The 20,897-nt window shown below is 26.7% G+C and overlaps 2 protein-coding genes and 1 pseudogene across 2 annotated transcripts; 1 reads left to right on the top strand and 2 right to left on the bottom strand.

The window, feature by feature from the left end:
• Positions 1 to 2,445: 2,445 nt before the first annotated feature.
• Positions 2,446 to 5,599, top strand: LOC124920582 (LRR repeats and ubiquitin-like domain-containing protein At2g30105). The gene is given in 11 exon segments (XM_047461093.1): positions 2,446 to 2,702; positions 2,816 to 2,910; positions 3,109 to 3,255; positions 3,723 to 3,833; positions 3,931 to 4,031; positions 4,400 to 4,537; positions 4,738 to 4,786; positions 4,901 to 4,966; positions 5,064 to 5,183; positions 5,265 to 5,307; positions 5,310 to 5,599. Coding segments are annotated over 11 exon segments (1,125 nt in total). The 5' UTR covers positions 2,446 to 2,512; the 3' UTR covers positions 5,375 to 5,599.
• Positions 5,600 to 6,623: 1,024 nt separating this feature from the next.
• On the bottom strand, positions 6,624 to 8,546 carry LOC124921185 (annotated as a pseudogene).
• Positions 8,547 to 8,767: 221 nt separating this feature from the next.
• Positions 8,768 to 14,954, bottom strand: LOC124922733 (probable helicase MAGATAMA 3). The gene is made up of 18 exons (XM_047463447.1): positions 14,694 to 14,954; positions 14,448 to 14,592; positions 14,143 to 14,270; positions 13,841 to 14,041; positions 13,215 to 13,406; positions 13,075 to 13,110; positions 12,675 to 12,760; positions 12,502 to 12,552; positions 12,071 to 12,182; positions 11,895 to 11,997; positions 11,111 to 11,209; positions 10,928 to 11,049; positions 10,774 to 10,854; positions 10,430 to 10,483; positions 10,285 to 10,343; positions 10,122 to 10,206; positions 9,279 to 10,044; positions 8,768 to 9,185 (listed from the first exon to the last, which is right to left on the bottom strand). Exons 1-17 carry the CDS (start codon positions 14,793 to 14,795, stop codon positions 9,340 to 9,342), a joined length of 2,361 nt encoding a protein of 786 aa, XP_047319403.1. The 5' UTR covers positions 14,796 to 14,954; the 3' UTR covers positions 8,768 to 9,185; positions 9,279 to 9,339.
• Between the last annotated feature and the right edge of the window lie 5,943 nt (positions 14,955 to 20,897).

Below are 20,897 nucleotides of genomic sequence, written 5' to 3'. Positions count from 1 at the left end.
TGTTCATTTGTATTTCTAGACAATGATGTTGCAGACTAAGGCGAAAATATTGTTATTCATTCATCTTTTTCATAATTATATAATATGTGTTTGTGTTGTTCCCAAAAATAACTTTTAAGTAGTAAAGAATATTAATGTTGAAGGAGAATAAGATGTTTAAGAGTCGTATTGTTAAAATGTAATTAATATGATAGAGATTACGTAATAGTACATACTCAATATGTCTTGAATTGACTGACTAGATAAGACATACACCAAAAGAACGGTGATCACTCTATTGAGAATGAATATAATTTACAAGTTTATTAGTCTAAATAAATTCTAACTCAAATCTGATAAACAAATTCTATTTAAAATTTTAGAGGATCTAGTTTAAATTTTAATCTTTAAATAAGAATTGTTCATATTTAGGGTTATGTTATTCATTTTATATGGTTTGAAAGGTCTAACTTTTTCAACAAAAATAAATATATAAAGAATAATTTCAAACAAAATTATGTATATAGAGATAATTTAAACTTAATTAAATAGGAAATATTATACCTATTGTCCCTTAAAATTCAATTATCACATTTCTTTTAACATTCAATCTTATTTTAATTAAAATATATATTCTTATGTTTATTTTTTCAAAATTTTAAGTAATATAGTAATTCAACATCAAACAAGCTCTAAATCTAAACTTATAAACTCACAACTTATAATTATGAACATAAAGGAATTTAAAATATTAAATACTATTTATTTTGGTCATAGATTTTTTAAAATTATCAAACCATTGATATTGTATTATTAGTTTGTCAACATTGACGCCTCTCTATAACATAAAAAAGATGCCATAATTGATGTGGATTTAAAAGAATGAAGAAAACGAGCTTTTATGAGAAAGTCAATTATTAGAATGACTTGTTTTGAATTTTGTCATTATAAGAACAAAAGATAACGGGTCCAAATATAATAGTCCACCATTTGTTATGAATCATTGATCTAGGATTTGTTTTTTGATTTATGTTGTTCAATAATGGATCTTTTTGAACTACTTTGTTAATAATCATTTGTTATAAATATAATAACTCTATTATTTTAAGTGTAAAGAATCATATACAAACAAATAAGTGCATCTCCATTGCTTACAAAATAAAAAGGCAACAAGATACAATTAATTTTTTTTATTTAGAATCAAAACTATTTAATTGTATTTTTAATTTGTAATTATCTTTCCTATATAAATATATCTGAGATAGTTGAATAAAAAAGAGTTTTACAATTCATACATATCTTTTTTTTTTTCTCTTAAGATTCATACATATCTTTTTTTTCTTTTCTCTTAAGTTGATGTTGGTTAAATCCATCGAATGAAGGTATTTTATTTATTTGTTTATATAATTTATTATATAATAATTTTATTCAAAAAAATGTGCAAATTTGTCATATATATCTGAATTGTCGGGTTGAAAGTTATAGTTAATTTGAATATATATGAGAGTAAATGGATACTTGAGTCAGATTGTGGATTGACTCGCCCATAAACTTAAACCGGTTAAAAATAAAATTAAAAATGTTATAAATATGTTTTGAACTTAAAATCTAACAAAAACAAATACAACCCTTAATTAATTAGGTTAATAAGATTTTATATTTTTAATATAAACATTAAATTTGATAAACGCGATACATTTTAACCGGTCAATTTTTTAACTAATTATATATAATATATATATATATATGCTTAATTTTTAAAATGTTCGGATTGCCGGATCGTTGGTTAATTTGGATATATATATGAAATTAAATATATATATATATATATGAGAGTAAATGAATATTTGAGTCGAATTGTAGGTTGATCCGCCCATAAACTTAAAATTGTTAAAAATAAAATAAAAAATGTTATCATATTTTTACCGTATTTTTTTCACATTTATTCTTTTCCACTCCCATAAATCCCATAAATTGCGGTATTAATAGTGACATTGACACTACCTAATTTAATGAGTTTGTAACTTAAATGACTTAAAAGAGGATAAATTAATAGAACAACAAAATTTCAATTTATTAAAGGAATGTACATTATTTATCTCAACTTATATAGGTTATAAATATATATTAAACTTCTAAGTTAAGTTCCCTCTTAAATATTCATATACATTTTTATTTTCAAGAAAAATAAATATTAAAACAGTTGTTGTCCACTTAATAAGCATAGTATATATTATTAAAATATCCACAGCAATCAATACTAAGCTTATCCGGATTGGACATTTCTTAAAATACGTTACATGTTTAGTTTGATATAATAAATTATTATTTAATCCAACTTATGAATAATCTTTTTATAATAAATTATCATTTAATTTTATTACATTTTAAATATTATTTTTTTAGTTAAATAAATATTACATTTTAATATATGAGATTGAAATTATATAAAGTAGAGGAGGGCCCTAGCTTACAGGAAGACTAGACCGAGAGCGAGAGAAGGAAATTGATCGGAGCGATCAAATCAGAATAAATGGAGGGTTCCGACGCCGCCGGCACCGTCACCGGCACCGGCGCCGTAGATTGTGTAATCGTGAATGTAAAGTTCAGCGGACGTTCAATACCAGTGTCTATCTCTCTTGATTCCTCGATCAGAGACCTCAAGTCTCATCTTCAACCTCTCACCAATGTTCTTCCTCGAGGCCAGAAGCTCATCTTTAAAGGTTCACTAATAACCCATTAAGTCAAATTCCTATATTGTCTACTCAAGGAAAATTCCTCTGTATGAACTGATAAAATTGATTATATTTCTTCATACTATTTTTATCTATACAAGGCAAACTTCTTGTGGATGATATGACACTTAGGGCTTCTGAGGTGACTAATGGGGCTAAAATCATGCTTATGAGTACTCAAGGTCTACATCAAGGGGTAAGTACTCCTCTGGGGTTAACCCATTTCATGTACATTTATTAGGAATCAGTTTCCAGTTTCTGTTTATGAACAAGAACTTGCTATCAATTATGTTGGATTTATGGGTTTGGTTGCAATCAATCGTGTCATTGATGGGTTTGGTTGCAATCTGTCCTGGCCTTTTGAAGCAATTAATCTTGTGATGTTTCTACACAGGATGGTCCCATTAGAAGAGAAGCTTCAGCATCCTCTGGTTTGAGGAGGACACCTGAATTGCAGAAAAAAGAGATTTCTGTCCAAAAGAATCAATTTGAACGTTGGAAAGCTACTGGAGTCTTTGCATTATCAGAGTGTAATTTGAAAGTATAAAGTCTTGATACTTACTGTTTGAAGAAACTGATCCTTTATTATGGTTTTTGAAAAATATTATTATTCCATAGTTATAAATAATCTGCTTATGTGTTATAACTCCGTTGTTTAACACTACTACAGAAGCATCTACAAAATTACGAAGCAAACCCAACAAAATAGGTCTTCCACAAACCAAAAACCCTTCCCCAATCCTAAAAACCATCCAGTCCAATGTTGAAACAAACCATACACCCAAAGTAACACATTAAAGAAGACTGATCCTTTTTTGATTGAATGAAAATTTCATTTATTTGAAATTCCAGCAATGTGTCTCCTCTAGGTTATTTATTTTATGGAGAAATAAATTTAATTATTGTCATTTGTGATTGAAGAATATTAGTGTGAATATGGCCTACAATATTTCAATTATCTCTAGGGTGAGCTAAATTATGTTGTCATGTTCTAAATTCTGAACACAGGCCATTCCAGCTGAAATTTGGACCGATGGAACTAATGCGAGAGTACTAGACCTAAGCCGCAACTTTCTACAAGATGTGCCAGTTGCAATTAGCGGACTTAGTTCCCTGCAGGTGATGAGAAACTTTAGTTTTATATTTATATTTACTTTAGTCAAGCTATTGCACATGCTTACATATAGAGTTTAATTTTTCTTAATTCATTCTGTAGAAATTGTTTTTGAATGGTAATAACTTAGCTGATAACTCTATTAGCTGGGAAGGGCTAGCATCTTTGAAGTCTCTAATCGATTTGAACTTAAGCCTGAACCAGTAAGTCATTCTTCTTCTTTTATATTCCAATTTGATCATTAATCTTAATTCACTTCATATTGCCTTTTATCTTCTGTACACCTATTTGGAACAATTTGAGCAAGCTTCTTGACCAAAAAAATTATATTGGATCATTTTAATTCGTTACGATAAGTTCACTTTTTGGTTGACCTGGAGTATAAATTTGAGGAGTGAATTGATATTTATTTCCCTAATGAAAAAAGGTTAATTAATGATCTTCAGAACAATAATTTGGCTACATTATTTTTGTGGTTGGAAAATTTGAAAAGGCAATGATGCCTGAATTATCAGGTTTTTTGTGGATGGTTGAGTTGGAATTTTATGGTTATAATTCTTACCTTGTGCAGTTTGACATGTTTGCCTCCTACACTTGGTGTTTTGACTTCCCTGAAGCAACTTAATGTTGCAAATAACAACCTAACTTCGCTTCCAAGCGAAATTGGGCTGCTAGCGAAGCTTGAAATATTGATGGTAAATAACAACAGGTAAGTGCGAAGTATTCCTTTTTGTAATGTTGTATTTTGTGTTTTAATCTCTTACCATGATTCTCAGATTTTGTAGAGTAGTATAACAATTGGTTTGCATGTGTGCCATGACCGGCCTTATATTACTCATTAAAGTGATTTAATGTTCTAAGTTGAAGAAATGGATAATCTAAATTTTGTGGACATTTTCTTCTTCGCAGGCTATCTACCATTCCAACATGTATTGGAAACTGCATCTCACTTGTTGAGGTTTGTTTTCTTGGTTTGATGCCCGATTTCATTTATTATTATCTTTTTTCTGTTTGTAGTATTTAACTTTGACTTACATTTATCGATTAATATGCTTTGTTTCGATGAAAGCAGGTTGATATTTCATCAAATCTTTTGACAGAATTGCCAGATACTTTTGGGAATTTACATAATTTGAAGGTTGTAAGAACTAAGAAGCCTCATAATTGATGATTTGTTTTTTACTCAGAGGCTGTATTTGTTCATTTTATTTTTGTTGTGGGTTTGCACTTTGCAGGCTCTTAGTATTGGTAACAATGGGCTTAAGTCTCTCCCTAGAACACTGTTTAAAATGTGCATACAACTCTCAACTTTGGACATTCATGGCACAGAAATCACACTTGACCTTCTAAGACAGGTATTAAATTAAATCAACCAACCCTCTTGATGGTTGAATCATTATCCTATCTATTTAACAGAGTAGTCCCGTATTATTTAGTTTGAAGGGTGGGAACAATTTGATGAACGTCGGCGGTTGAAGTACCAAAACAACTGGACTTTCGAGTTGGGGGATCAGCTGAATTTGACGAAGGTGCAGACAAAAGCTAATGACTATGAATTTGACCAGCAATGTGGTGATCTTTCATTTGTTATTGGTGTGTTTTTTCTTTTCTTTCTTATACAAGTTAAAAAAAAAAACAAGTTCTTAAGAGATTCTCCATTTAAAAGGACTGGCTTTAACTGTGAGGGTCACATGGAAGGAGTTAATGGGGTCAAGAAAATCTGACATTTGAGAAAATTTGGTGCTAAAACCTGAAATGCTTAGCTGTTCAATTCCCTCTTGATTTCTGAATGAATAATTTTCAAGGATTTAATGGATACAAACTCATCCAATAATTCAAGTACTGAAAGTCTAACAAATTATTATTATTATTTTGCTGATTTGGACAATCAATTTCATTCACACAAAGAAAATCTGACAATACTCTTAAATTATTCAAATAATCTTTTGTATCCTCTCATATTGAGTTCAATTTTATTGTTAAAAGAATGTAAAAAATTATCAAACAAGTGGTACAAATAGACAATATAATTAAGATGGCATTGATATAAATATATGTAAAAAAGAAAATCATTAAAGGGGTTGCCAGCTTTGATGAATCATTTGATAATTTATTTGTGGACAAAATTGGATTGTCACAACAATAAAGGAGTCCTTTAAAAAAAATGTAATTTATTAAAAAGACCAGTTAAAAAGATATGTTCAGTTTGGGACATTAGACTATTTTGATATTTTCAACTTATCTTGGTGTAAATAATAATAAGAAATTATTTTAAGAAATGAAATAAAAATATTTTAGTTGATTAATCTTGGTGTGATTTATTTCTACCATGGTGATTCGGTTGAAATAATCGATCTAGAGACCAAAATATTAATAGTCCATTTTCACTAAAAAAAACGGAAAAATCATGACTGGGGTTATTATATTAGTATAAATTACTCACGATGTGATTTAACGTGTGCCCCCTCTTTTTTTCTTTCACACTATAAGCATCCAAATATTTTGTAGGACTCTTACTAAATGTTTTTATTAGGTTTCTAAAATGGAGGCATTCTTTCACAAGGACCAGTAGAGAAGATGGGTCTATATATATAAAAAAAGACATCATGGAAACAAAAAGAGAAAAAAAACGACTTCACTTCATGCCTTCTTGTGGGACACAAATATAACATAATAAACCCCCCCTTCCCTTTGCTTTTTACTCCTTTTTACATATAAAGCCAGCTTTGTGGGAATGCAAGGTGCTTAATAATCATTCAAAATTTCCAGGAAAAAGACAACCTTTTTCCAACCAGTCACATTATTATTAATCATCTTCATCAACCTAAACATACAAAGACAACAAAAACACTATGCATGTACATAGACTCTTTATCTTTAAAATTTACCTATTTACTCGTGTTGGTGTTGATGTTGCTGGCTCGTGACAACATTGACAAGATCTCATCGAAATGTGGTCGTTTCGAAGGGCAATTGTTCCAGCATTTCATCATCAATGAAGTAAGAATTTGCGGGCAATCCTTTGGAATTTCGGGTCTTAGTCCAGAAGCAGCTATTCCTACAGCTGCCTGAACAGGTGAATATGATGAATAAGCCATCTCACCACTTACCATCTCCCATATAACCATACCAAAACTATACACATTACTCATCCTTGGTTTCACTAACACTTCTGGATCACCAGCAATGATCTATATATTCAAAAATTATAAATCAATAATAAAATTACTGAAAATAGGGTTATTAAACTAGATAAACATACCTCGGGAGCTAGCCATCTGTAACCATCTGTTCATATTCCATGGAATCACCAACACTTTAGAAGCTGTAAACCACTACCCCCATTCTCCCAAGCAAGCATTCCAATGTCGATCAGTAATATCCTATGTGTGGTTCGATCTTGTATGCAACACCAGGATCAACTCATAAACTTCACACCTTCTGCAACATCAGAAGCATCGTTATAATTTTCCTTTGTCTGAATCTTCTTCTTCTTCTTGAGGATTACACTTTGCACTGAGCCACCTTCCATGAACTTGGTCACTACACATAACCCATGAATCTCATCGATACAGACACCATGAAACTGCAAGATGTTTTTGTGCCCACAAGTCATTAACTCTAGCAGATGCTTCCTGAGCTCAACTCATAGGAGGTTCCTTATCACACCCTTTAAGTTTCTCTATCTTTACCTTCTTCCCTTTATATACTCCCTTGAATGTACCTGGACTAATCTGATCAACAAATTCAAGAAAATCAGCGTTCAAGTACCATTTCCCAATCTCCTCACCACCTGATTGAATAGTTTGCCATTCATTGACAGAAACTGTGAAACAAGACATAGGTAAAGGCAATTGAAGTTGAATCATTTGTTCTCCCGAATATTGTTCAAAATCTGAGAGCTGCCTACCTCTGGTACTGGCACTGGCACTCTCTTCTTGGCAACCACATAATCCAAATGAAAATTTCTTTGTTGTGGATTTAGATTTCTTATAAGCTGATTTTACAACATTCTCAATTCGGGATTTAAATAATTTATCATCCTGCATATCTTGAACACACAACAAGATAATACCTAAAGTAAATCCCTTCTTCTCAAAGAGTTGTGTCTTCTTGCAGCAAATCGAATCGCAGTTGAGAGAATTTAACATCGTTGGCCATGAAATTGAGAAGTTACAGGCGAATGTGATCTTAAACACAATCCCTTGAATTCCTTCCTCATGGTCCAATACCTCTTGAATCATAATAACTGGTTGATCTTCCGCAGATGTCTGCTCTATTAATTTAATATGCATAAAGACCTCTTCATATCAAAACAGCTTGCAAATAAGCTGATAAGAAAAAAGAATCAAATACATACACAACAAAAAATCAACCACAGCAGCAGCAGCCTCAAGCGTTAGATATATCATATGTATACCTGAGCGGCATTGAATCATAATGTTTGCGATGTTGAAAACAAGCTTCTCGGGGAGCTGACGCCAGGATAAAGCTGTGTCAAGCTCCTACTACACTGCTCAAACAACCTCCCGGCATCCATCGATTGATGATGATGTCATGGAGTCAATGTAAGCGAGTTTTAGTGATGCAATGGCCTCGGATACATTGCGGCTGAACCTCTGAAACCTATTCTTATGCACTGCTGACGAAGACTCCTTTAAATTCGGTGGAGGAAGAAGAGGATGGATGATTCTCCTCCGATCTCCATCCGTCTGCATCAGAAACTTGCTCGATCAAGTCCTCGTCGTATTGGCGCGGCCAGACCAAACAGTCTAAAGCAGAAGAGCAGCAGCCATGGCAGGAATCCACCAATCTACTGTAATGGTTTTTAGGGAAAGAGAATGGACTGATCGTGACAGAGTATATTAAATAAAGTAAGGCGGGATACACTTATTTTCACTTTAACATATTATTTTATATACTATAAGATAAAATTATATTAAAATGTAAAAAAAAATCAATTTCATATTGCTTAGTTAGTTAATATTGTTATTTAAATACATATATGAATTGGATTTATATTCAATAATCCGTAATCTATTCTGCTGCTTACTAACTAAAGCAGAATTCAATGAAAGCTTAAATAGAGGTGTATAATAATAATGTTGGTTGGCTATATGAAAAAGAAAAAAGAAAAAGGCGTTTTCAGTGCATCGCCACCGGCGTATCCTCCATCATCGTCTCCATAACCAGCTGGTTCTTGATCTTCAAATGACACACTGCTGCTGCTGAGTTTGGCCGGCTATTCCATATCATCTGTAGGCTCTTCTTCTTTTTCGTCTTCCGCCGCCTTAGAAGAGACTTCCAAGGATTTGATGTTTTCTTCAATGAAAAATGTATTGTTACGGTTTTGATACCTAAAAAATCCAAGGAATTGTATGTGTTAATTGACACTGTTAAACCAGTAAACGTGACACCGTTCTATAAGAAAAAAAACCGTAATATATTACCTTAAGGACACAGTTTCTCTGATCAGCATCTCCACTAATCTTTTCCAATGGGGATCTCTTTTCAGTGTTTGTTGCAGATAACCAACAATCTATATATAGTCGAAAGATACCAACTTAGACAAAAAAAAAACTTGAAACATGGATATGATGATATATGAGTATTACTAGTACCAGGACAGAAGCCTCTTGCTTCTCGGGTATCCCAACATTCATTCTTCGAAAATCTTTCAAAATCCAATGCTACCATCTTCACTAGCCCTAACCATGAAAAGAAAACAACATCCTTCTCTCGTCCTGCAAGTGAACAAACAAGATGACAATGGCTGTTCATAATCCTCACAAAAATTTCAAGGAAACCAGAAGGAGGAAGGCTAAGGAAATGACAACTAACCTGGAAAAACCGTTCCACTGTCATAATATCAATTACATTCTTTGAGGGCACGCCAAACATTTCCAAGAAACGGTCAATAAAGAGCTTGACCTGGCTTCGATACGGAGTAATAATTGCAACTCGTGAACCCTTTTTAAGTTCAGGGTAGTTTGTCACCAGATGGTGGTACATATTGAGAACAAACTCCACTTCATCTTCATTTACCGAAGATCCACCAACGCCAGATGGTTGGGAATCTCTTCCCTCATGTATATCAAAGAAGCAAAAAGGACCAAAACATTTATATTTGTGCCATGCACGCTTTGTCTGTATCTCAAGATCAGGCCCATCTTCCAGTTCCCCATTATAAAATTCCTTCGAGGGAAAACTTCTTATCTGTAAAATAAAAACAGTTCATATAAAATTATTCAAGTATAATTGAAAATTTGAGAACTATGAAGAACTGAACCAACCTCTGGATGCATCCGATATTGAGTCTTCAGCATTGTCACAGGATAACCAGCTTGCTGCAATCTTTTGAATAAACTCATGCCATATCTATTGCAAAAGGACTCGATTACATTTTTAACGACGAGAGAAACTGTAATAAGATCTAAAACTTGAAACATTTCTTACCCTAAGTTCTGAGCAACAGTAGAAAGTACAGTTGCTGGCAGTTGAACAGGGTCACCAACCTTGGCCAAGAAAGAGATTCTTCAGATTTAATAGAAAATATTGTCTATCTGTGAGTATAAGTAAATGACTGATACAAAAATTATACCAGGAATACTTGCTTGCAGTCAGTAGCCAGTGGGATGAGGGTTGCAGGCTCTACCTGTGAATACAACAAACTACATATTAGAACAAGTTTTAGAGATTAAATAGTTGAAATGAATACTAGTGACAGTTGGAGATCAAGAGCTACCAATTCTGTTGAATACTAACTATTTTACTATTTCACATTAAAAAACATGATTTTAACTTTTAAAGTAGGGAGATGGCAGTTTTATTTTCAAAATTCATTTACAAGAAGGAATGTCAGGTCATGGTTTACATATGCACTAGAAAATGTTGGAGCACAGATATAAAGGGCAATTTAAGACTGTAGTTTCATTGGAAACTTACTGCTTGAGCAGCCTCATCTATTATAACCACATCAAACTTTCGCCTTAATAGAGAACCGCTGGTGCTAAGGGTGGAAAACACCTGTCAAGAAACTGAATTAGAAAACGAGAGCAAGTAATCTGTCATGTCAATAGAGAAGGTTATAATGATATACAATTGCAGCTTGATCAAGACACTGAATCCCGAATACTATCCAATTCTTCTCCCGACCCACTATCTTCTCGTCAGTCTTAATGTCCATTCCTGCTAGTTTTTTGTTCCACCTACAAGCAAAACCTTACAAATACTGGTCTAAAATAAATGGATTCAAAACTTATATCATGTGTGAGAAACTTACAAGGTAATTCATGGAAAACTGACTGAATAGAGGGGTGGGCTTTAGATCCAATCCGCACAATTTTAGGGTTGTATCTGCGGCCATCTTCATTACAAATACCTGAGAACCAACTTTATTAGCATTTAGCTTACGAACATCTAAAATAGTTAACGAGAAATCCTAAAACTATAGCACTCCAAGAAAACATGTAAATCAACTTCAAAATCATTGACCCTATTTGATTGATACATAAAATCAATCATCAGCAGTTGAAAGAATGGTTGCAAAGGCATAATCTAATTTATACTAGAAGATGGTATCAAAGCTTGTTCTTGAATGCTTTCTTTATTCCATTTTGTAGATAGATAACATGAAGGATGATCACTGAAAATAAATGTTGACCCTATTTCTAATTCTAATTGTCTTCCTTTCTTCCTTTCTTCCCATACAAGGTCTTGCTAAAGCATGAACGGCTCCATGATACCACCAATGTACTCAGATCTTGAACTCAACAATGCATTATACGTGTAATATGGATAAGACTGCAGATTTATATTTGTGTAGGGTGGTTCTCGTTACAAAATCTAATGTTTGTATTTCTATTATGATTTGGTTTGTTTGCGTTCCTTTAAATCACTCCTAGATTTCTGTGTCCGGAAGGAAGAGAGGGGACAGAGAAAAGAAAAACAAAATGTGATATGTCCACAATGTTAAGAAATGTATCATATCCAGAACACGTTTCTTTGGGGGGAGGGGGAGGATGAGAGAAACTGCATATTACATAAAAAGAAAAGGAGCCTCATACCAGTCTTTAGAATACGTAACACAATCTCATCAAGGGCAGAGTTTGAATGGAGCACAAACCAGAACTCGAACAAGATTCTTGCGATTGGTAACAACTTCTGGTTCTACACAACACATTGATGTTAGACAAACTGAAACTCAAAAAATGCAATTTGAAGGAAAGAGATTATATCAAACCATCTCGTTTCCAGATGTTGGGAAGAAACCATCATCACCATCTTTAGGCTTGATTAAATCTCTAGGATTCATAGCATTTAACCAAGGAGATGCTTTCTTCCAACAGCTATATCTGTAACAAGCCCATAAATGCATTCGTAAGATCATGTTTTGGAGAGTGCCAATTTATTAATCATCTAAATGTACAGTTTAAATCACATATCATTCAGATTTTTCTTCTTTGAATTTACTTAATATTCTATATATTTTAAACAAATGTATCAAAACAGAAACAAGTTAATAAGCTGGCATTTTTTTCAATTATAAGTTAAATCTAGGCCTGAAAACAAGCATATTTCAATACCCCATAGAATTTCAGACAAAAAAAACTCAACCAATTATGAAACTATAGGATGTACAAAAACAGATAAAGTGTGATAAGGCAGACATACTTTTCAACAAGAGATAACTCTGCTTTACGTTTCAATTCGTGTATCTGGCCTCTGAATGAAATGGGAGCCCTCATTAGTTTCCCAAACAAATTAAATGTAACAATATGAATCTTGTTTAACTCAGTAACATAAGTTGAAATAAGTTCATAGAAGGATTAATGGGATAGTATTACTTTGCATGTATTCTCATTGGAGTAGCATGTAGAAGGACACTGAGAATCCCTAATATGGTTTGTGTTTTCCCCGTTCCTGGAGGTCCCTGAGAGGAAATATGTGGATATCTTCAGTATTTCAGAATATCCCAAATCGTGTGCATATATGATTGTAAGGTTATTGAAGATTATACAAGAAGAACAAATCATGCATACATATCTTTTGGTTTACTTACATATAAGAATCACCTAATAAAAAATGTTGACTATAGATGAAATGAAACATTTACAACAAGACACGTACAGTAATTAGTTATTTACAGAGGCTTTATCTACAACCAACTAACGAAATGACCCAGAAACAAAGGATAAAGTAAAAATAATGTCGTCAAATGTGAGAACATTTAAATAGAATTATAACCTGTATCAGGAGGAGCCCCTTGCGGAAGAGTCCCGCCTACAAGAATCAAATGGCGTCATAAAAAGAACCAAGGTTAGAAGATTCTGGGCAAAACAGGCTGGAGAGAATTAAGCAGCATACAAGTATTACTGATGACTTACAAGTATAGCGTTCAGTTGAGATTCATTGTGGCTGCTTTTAATAAATTTCTCAAGAGTTTCAGAAATTTTCCAGGCATTATCTTCAGAACCATTATTCTTATCAGCAGCCGATAATATCAGATCCTTGAATGGAAGAGTACTAATTGACCGTAGAGCCACATATTCACGAACTATTGTGGACATATTGAAGATCTGCATATTGTATGCTCATTGAATGAGGAAAAAACTAAGCATAATGGGTCTTATTTTGCCATTGAATATATTAATAAATATAAGTATCTGGTTGCCTTTTTAATTTCCTTCATATGGCGATATAAGCTTGAATAATAGAACAGGTGCAAGGAAGATAACAATAATTTGAGGGTGAAAAAAATCAGGGTATATAGACAGTTTGAATGACAGGATTTTTTAAGAGATCAGAAATGGCAGCGGTAAAAACAAACATTAAAACTGGTATTCCTTGTATCAGGTGTTAGCATCAAAGCTCACGATAAATACAATAAGAAATAGGAACTACACTTCAAATGTTTGCTCCAGAGGAAAACTTATCAATTTTGTGAGCAAAGCAGCATCAAAAGGAATATAAAGAAGGAAAAAAAAAATGGTCATATAGTTTAGAAGCATACCTTCATGACGTACCATGGCTTATTAATCTCAGAAATAAGGGGACGCATACTCAACAGCCTTGCACAAGGTTCAAACTCGGTATCTAAAGATATATCATTTATCTCTCCATTTAGATGCATTCTAAGTCTGAGCACTCCACGATGTCTACCCTCAACCAATGCAAATGCATATGTGGCCTGTGTTTTTGCATCCAATCCTAACTGCGAGGGAGGGACGTGCATATGACATATATATACTATTTGGACTAAATAAATGGAGAGACAATAACAAACAAACAAACAAAAAGACTATGATCTTCCACCTGTTTTTTTGAGATAAGAAGCAAATCAGAATTTGTCCCAAAGTCTTCATCACCAACATCAATTGAGGGTAAATGAAACCCACCAGATTCATTGCACTCTGTCAGCACCCCTTCTTTCCATCCTGATTCTGAAATCGAGAAGATTATTTGAGTGCAAACTCTATCATTAGTTTAAGGAAATATATATAGTTTTAAAACTCAGCCATAGGCATGTATTGACATATCACAGCAATAACATTGTCAATGTATAAATTATGTTCTTGCAATGTGATATGATAAAATCAAATTGATGAAAAAAATATTACTTTCATCATTCTCTCGAAAAATATTAGCTTTCACTTCTTCAAACATGAGGGGCTCAAATGTGGCGAGATAGTCGTTGACATCTTTGTACGTGTCTTTCACTTTCTTGAGAGACGGATCCTTGCCTTTTTTGTGAATTTTATTTCCCTGATAGAGGGATTGAATATAAACAGTTGTTGTTATTCAAACCCAACTCAAAGTTTAAGTATTTCGACAGAAAACTCAAAGTTTAAATAGCAACAACTTACAGAAGATTCTTTAAGAAGGCGAAGATAGTCCCAACTGAGAACTATCTTGTAGAACCTGCGCAAACTTGCATCTTCTTCGAGTTTACTTTTGTCAACTGCCATTATGGCGCTCACCCTTTTAATCTTTTCTCCGGTTATCGTTTGTTGGGTAACCGCTGGTTCAAGAAGGCAGAAGGTTGTCCGTCCTCCGCTGGTTGAAGAAGAACTCCGCTGGTTGAAGAAGAAGAGACTCACAGAATGGGGTCTTTTACTTTTATTTTGCAGGCTAAACTAAATATCAAAATATCAAGTTAGCTTGCTGGGCCGAGATTTATATATATATTAAAGGGAATCAAAATATTGTTAGCGAATGAGCCGGAAAAAGTGTAATATTTAAATATAAATATATAAATAGGATGAATAATATTTTCTATTTCTTTAATTATAAACCAGTTACATTTTACGCATTTAATATTTTCTCCTTTTTTACTTTTTTTTTTTTTTTTTTTTTTTTTTTTTTTTTTTTTTTATGATTTAATATTTTAAAAATATATTTATTAATTTATTTTTCTTTAAATCTTTTATTATTAAATTATCATAAATAATATTTTAAAATTTATTAATATATATATATATATATATTTAGTTTTAAATGTATTCTAAAATCATTTTTATTATTATTATTTCTTCTATAAAATATTAATATTCAAGATAAATGTAATTCAAACTATTAAATATTTAATATAAATAAATAAAAAACTTAGAGTAAAAGTTAACCTAGTATTATAAAATTAAAATATATATAATAATAATAATAATGAGTTATTTAAGGTAATTGATTGAGTTTATAATACATTTAATAAAAAAAAATAAAATATGAAAAAAAAATTAAAGAGAAAAAGGGTGAAACAGAAATATATATATTTAAAAATATATATTTATATATTTTATTAATTTAGTTTATTTATCTTTTCTATTATTACTCATTTCAAAAACAAATAAATAAATTATTAACATCAAATATAATAAAAAAAAATAATTAAGAATTCTATATCCTTTTAAATATATATTTATTGTGTTAGTTAAGATAATTGATTGAGTTTATAATACATTTAATAAAAAAAAAAAAAAGAGAAATATGAAAACAAAATTAAAGAGAAAAAAAGGAGAAACAAAATAATATATATTTATATATTTTATTAATTTAATTTATTTATTTTCTCTATTATTACTTATTTTAAAAACAAATAAATAAATAAATTATTAACATCAAATATAATTAATTTAAAAAATAATTAAGAATTATATACTCTTTTAAATATATATTATCAAATATAATATATATTTTGTTATTTGATTTATTATTAATTATTATTACTCTAAAAATGATATAAATAAATAAGTTAAGTAACAATATATAAACATATATTATATATATTATAAATTAACAATTATATATATTAGAAATTAACAATTATATAGAGATAAATTATTAATTGAGTGATAAATTCAAATTATTAACTGTTAATATTTAATATAAATAAAAAAATTTAAGAGAAAGAAGGAGAAATAAAAATATATATATTTAAAAATTATATATTTATATATTTTATTAATTTTATTTATTTATTTTTTCCTATTATTACTCATTTTAAAAATAAATAAATATATTATTAACATCAAATATAATTAATTAAAAAAACAATTAAATTTTTTATATTCTTTTAATATATATTTATCAAATATAATATATATTTTATTATTTGATTTATTATTAAGCTATATTACTCTAAAATTATATAAAGTATAATATATAGGGAACCAAAAAATGGTTAGTGAGTCGGAATGTGTCACCTAATAAATAAATAGGATGAATAGTATTTTACACATTTAATATTTTCTATTTCTTTAATTATAACCAGTTACATTTTACACATTTAATATTTTCTCTTTTTCAATGGTTTAATATTTTAAAAAGTTATTTATTAATTCATTTTTTTTAATCTTTTATTATTAAATTATCATAAATAATATTTTAAATATTAATATATATATATATATATTTAGTTTTTTTATTATTAAATTATCATAAATAATATTTTAAAATTATTAATATCTATATTATATTTAGTTTTAAATGTATTTTAAAATCATTTTTATTATATTATTCGTAAGAGTTAATATGATAATAGTATTATAAAATTAAAATATAGTTATTTAAGATAATTATTGAGTTTATACTTTATAATACATTTAATAAAAAAAATGAAATATGAAAAAAAAAAATTAAAGAGAAAAAAGGAGAAACAGAATATATATTTAAAAATTATATATTTACATATTTTATTAATTTATTTTATTTATTTTTTCTATTATTACTCATTTTAAAAACAAATAAATAAATAAATTATTAACATATATTATAAATTAACAATTATTAATTGAGTGATAAAATTCAAATTATTAACTATTAATATTAATATAAATAAATAAAAAACATTAAAGTTAACTTGATTGATAGTATAATAAAATATATAATACTTTGTATTAGTTAAGATAATTGATTAAAAACAATTAGAATTATATATTCTTTTAAATATATATATTTATCAAATATAATATATATTTTGTTATTTGATTAATAAAAAAAATATATATGAAAATAAATTAAGAGAAAAAGGAGAAAAAAAAATATATATTTAAAAATATATATTTATATATTTATTAGTTTGATTTATTTATTTTCTCTATTATTACTTATTTTAAAAACAAATAAATAAATAAATTATTAACATCAAATATAATTAATTTAAAAAACATTAAGAATTATATACTCTTTTAAATATATATATTTATCAAATATAATATATATTTTTTATTTGATTTATTATTGAGCTATTATTATTCTAAAAATTATAAATAAATAAGTTAAGTAACTATATATAAACATATATTATAAATTAACAATTATATAGAGATAAATTATTAATTGAGTGATAAAATTCAAATTATTAAATAATTTATTGAGTTATAATAAATTTAATAAAAAAATTAAATATGAAAAAAAATTAAAGAGAAAGAAGGAGAAACAAAATATATATATTTAAAAATTATATATTTATATATTTTATTAATTTTATTTATTTATTTTTTCAATTATTATTCATTTTAAAAACAAATAAATAAATAAATTATTAACATCAAATATAATTAATTAAAAAAACAGTTAAAATTTTTATATTCTTGTAAATATATATTTATCAAATATAATATATATTTTATTATTTAATTTAATATTGAGCTATTATTACTCTAAAAATTATATAAATAAATAAGTTAAATATCAATATATATCATATATTATAAATTAATAATTATATAGAGATAAATTATTAATTGAGTGATAAAAGATAAACAAGTTACATTTTATTTTAGACATTTAATATATTCTCCTTTTTCAATGGTTTAATATTTTAAAAATATATTTATTAATTTATCTTTCTTTAATTTTTTATTATTAAATTATTATAAATAATATTTTAAAATTATTAATATATATATATATTTAATTTTAAATGTATTTTAAAATTATTTTTATTATTATTCATTTTATAAAATATTGATATCCAATATAAATATAATTCAAACTATTAATATTTAATATAAATAAATAAAAAAAATACTTAGAGAAGTAAAAGTTATTGAGATAATTGATTGAGTTTATAATATATTTAATAAAAAAAATATGAAAAAAAATTAAAGAGAAAAAAAGTGAGTTATTTGGGATAATTGATTGAGTTATAATAGATTTAACAAAAAAAAATATGAAAAAAAATTAAGAGTAAAAGGAGAAACAGAAATATATAGATTTAAAATTATATATTTATATATTTTATTAATTTTTATTTTTTATTTTTTCTATTATTACTCATTTTAAAAACAAATAAATAAATAAATTATTACTATCAAATATAATTAAAAAAAACCAATTAAGAATTTTATATTCTATTAAATATTTATTTATTAAATATATATTTATCAAATATAATATATTTTGTTATTTAATTTATTATTGAGCTATTATTATTCTAAAATTATATAAATAAATAAGTTAAGTAATTATTAATTGAATGATAAAATTAAAATTATTAACTATTAATATTTAATATAAATAAATAAAAAACAAGATAACTTAATATGATAAATATGATAGTATAATAAAATATATAATATTGTGTGTTAGTTTGATTAAGTTTATAATACATTTAATAAAAAAATTAAAAATAAAAATTAAAAATTAAAGAGAAAAAAGGAGAAACAAAAAATATATATATTTAAAAATTATATATTTATATATTTTATTAATTTGATTTATTTATTTTCTCTATTATTATTTATTTTAAAAACAAATAAATAAATTATTAACATCAAATATAATTAATTAAAAAAATAATTAAGAATTTTATATTCTTTTAAATATATATTTATCAAATATAATATATATTTTGTTATTTGATTTATTGTTTAACTATTATTACTCTAAAAATTATATAAATAAATAAATTAAGTAACAATATATAAATATATATTATAAATTAACAATTATATAGAGATAAATTATTAATTGAGTTAAGTAACAATATATAAACATATATTATAAATTAACAATTATATAAAGATAAATTATTAATTGATTGATAAAATTCAAATTATTAACCATTAATATTTAATATAAATAAATAAAAATCACTTACAATAAGAATTAACCTTAATAGGATTAATATGATAGTATAACAAAATATATAATTGGATAGTATAATAAAATATATAATATTGTGTGTTAGTTAAGATAATTGATTGAGTTTATAATATATTTAATAAAAAAATATATATATGAAAACAAAATTAAAGAGAAAAAAGGAGAAATAAAAAAAATATATATTCAAAAATTATATATTTATATATTTTATTAATTTGATTTATTTATTTTCCCTATTATCACTTATTTTAAAAACAAATAAATAAATAAATTATTAACATCAAATATAATTAATTTAAAAAACAATTAAGAATTATATACTCTTCTAAATATATATATTTATCAAATATAATATATATTTTTTTATTTGATTTATTATTGAGTTATTATTATTCTAAAAATTATATAAATAAATAAGTTAAGTAACAATATATAAATATATATTATAAATTAACAATTATATAGATAAATTATTAATTGAGTGATAAAAGATACGTCAGTTACATTTTAAACATTTAATATTTTCTACTTTTTCAATGGTTTAATATTTAAAAAATATATTTATTAATTTATCTTTCTTTAACCTTTTATTATTAAATTATCATAAATAATATTTTAAAATTATTAATATATATATATATATATATTTAATTTTAAATATATTTTCAAATCATTTTTATTATTATTCATTTGATAAAATATTGATATCCAAGATAAATATAATTCAAACTATTAATATTTAATATAAATAAATAAAAAACACTTAGAGAAGAAGAAAGAGTAAACCTAATAGGATAATAGTATTATAAAATTCAAACTATTCATATATATATATATATATATATTTTATTAACTATTAATATTTAATATAAAAAAAAATGAAATATAAAAAACAAAATTAAAGAGAAAAAAAGGAGAAACAAAAAAATATATATTTATATATTTTATTAATTTGATTTATTTATTTTCCCTATTATTACTTATTTTAAAAACAAATAAATAAATAAATTATTAACATCAAATTTAATTAATTTAAAAAACAATTAATTTATTTATTTTCCCTATTATTACTTATTTTAAAAACAAATAAATAAATAAATTATTAACATCAAATATAATTAATTTTAAAAACAATTAAGAATTATATACTCTTTTAAATATATATTAATCAAATATAATATATATTTTGTGATTTGATTTATTAATGAGCTATTATTACTCTAAAAATTATATGAATAAATAAGTTAAGTAAAGATATATAAACATATATTATAAATTAACAATTATATAGAGATAAATTATTAATTGAGTGATAAAATTCAAATTATTAACTGTTAATATTTAATATAAATAAATAAAAACAATTAAAAATTTTATATTCTTTTAAATATATATTTATCAAATATAATATATATTTTATTATTTGATTTATTATTGAGTTATTATTACTCTAAAAATTATATAAA

The sequence above is a fragment of the Impatiens glandulifera genome, chromosome 1 (genome assembly GCF_907164915.1).
Source record: "Impatiens glandulifera chromosome 1, dImpGla2.1, whole genome shotgun sequence".
NCBI classification, from domain to species: Eukaryota; Viridiplantae; Streptophyta; class Magnoliopsida; order Ericales; family Balsaminaceae; genus Impatiens; species Impatiens glandulifera.
This window is presented reverse-complemented; position numbering and strand designations above follow the sequence as displayed.

What these genes read in the sequence shown, in the direction of transcription:
- LOC124922733 (XM_047463447.1), bottom strand. Translation starts at nt 14,795, where the DNA reads ATGGCAGTTGACAAAAGTAAACTCGAAGAAGATGCAAGTTTGCGCAGG. An exon ending in CTCAACTGAACGCTATACTT is followed by an intron (nt 13,111 to 13,214) that starts GTAAGTCATCAG and finishes TGATTCTTGTAG; the next exon opens with GCGGGACTCTTCCGCAAGGG. An exon ending in CAACATCTGGAAACGAGATG is followed by an intron (nt 11,998 to 12,070) that starts GTTTGATATAAT and finishes TGTGTTGTGTAG; the next exon opens with AACCAGAAGTTGTTACCAAT.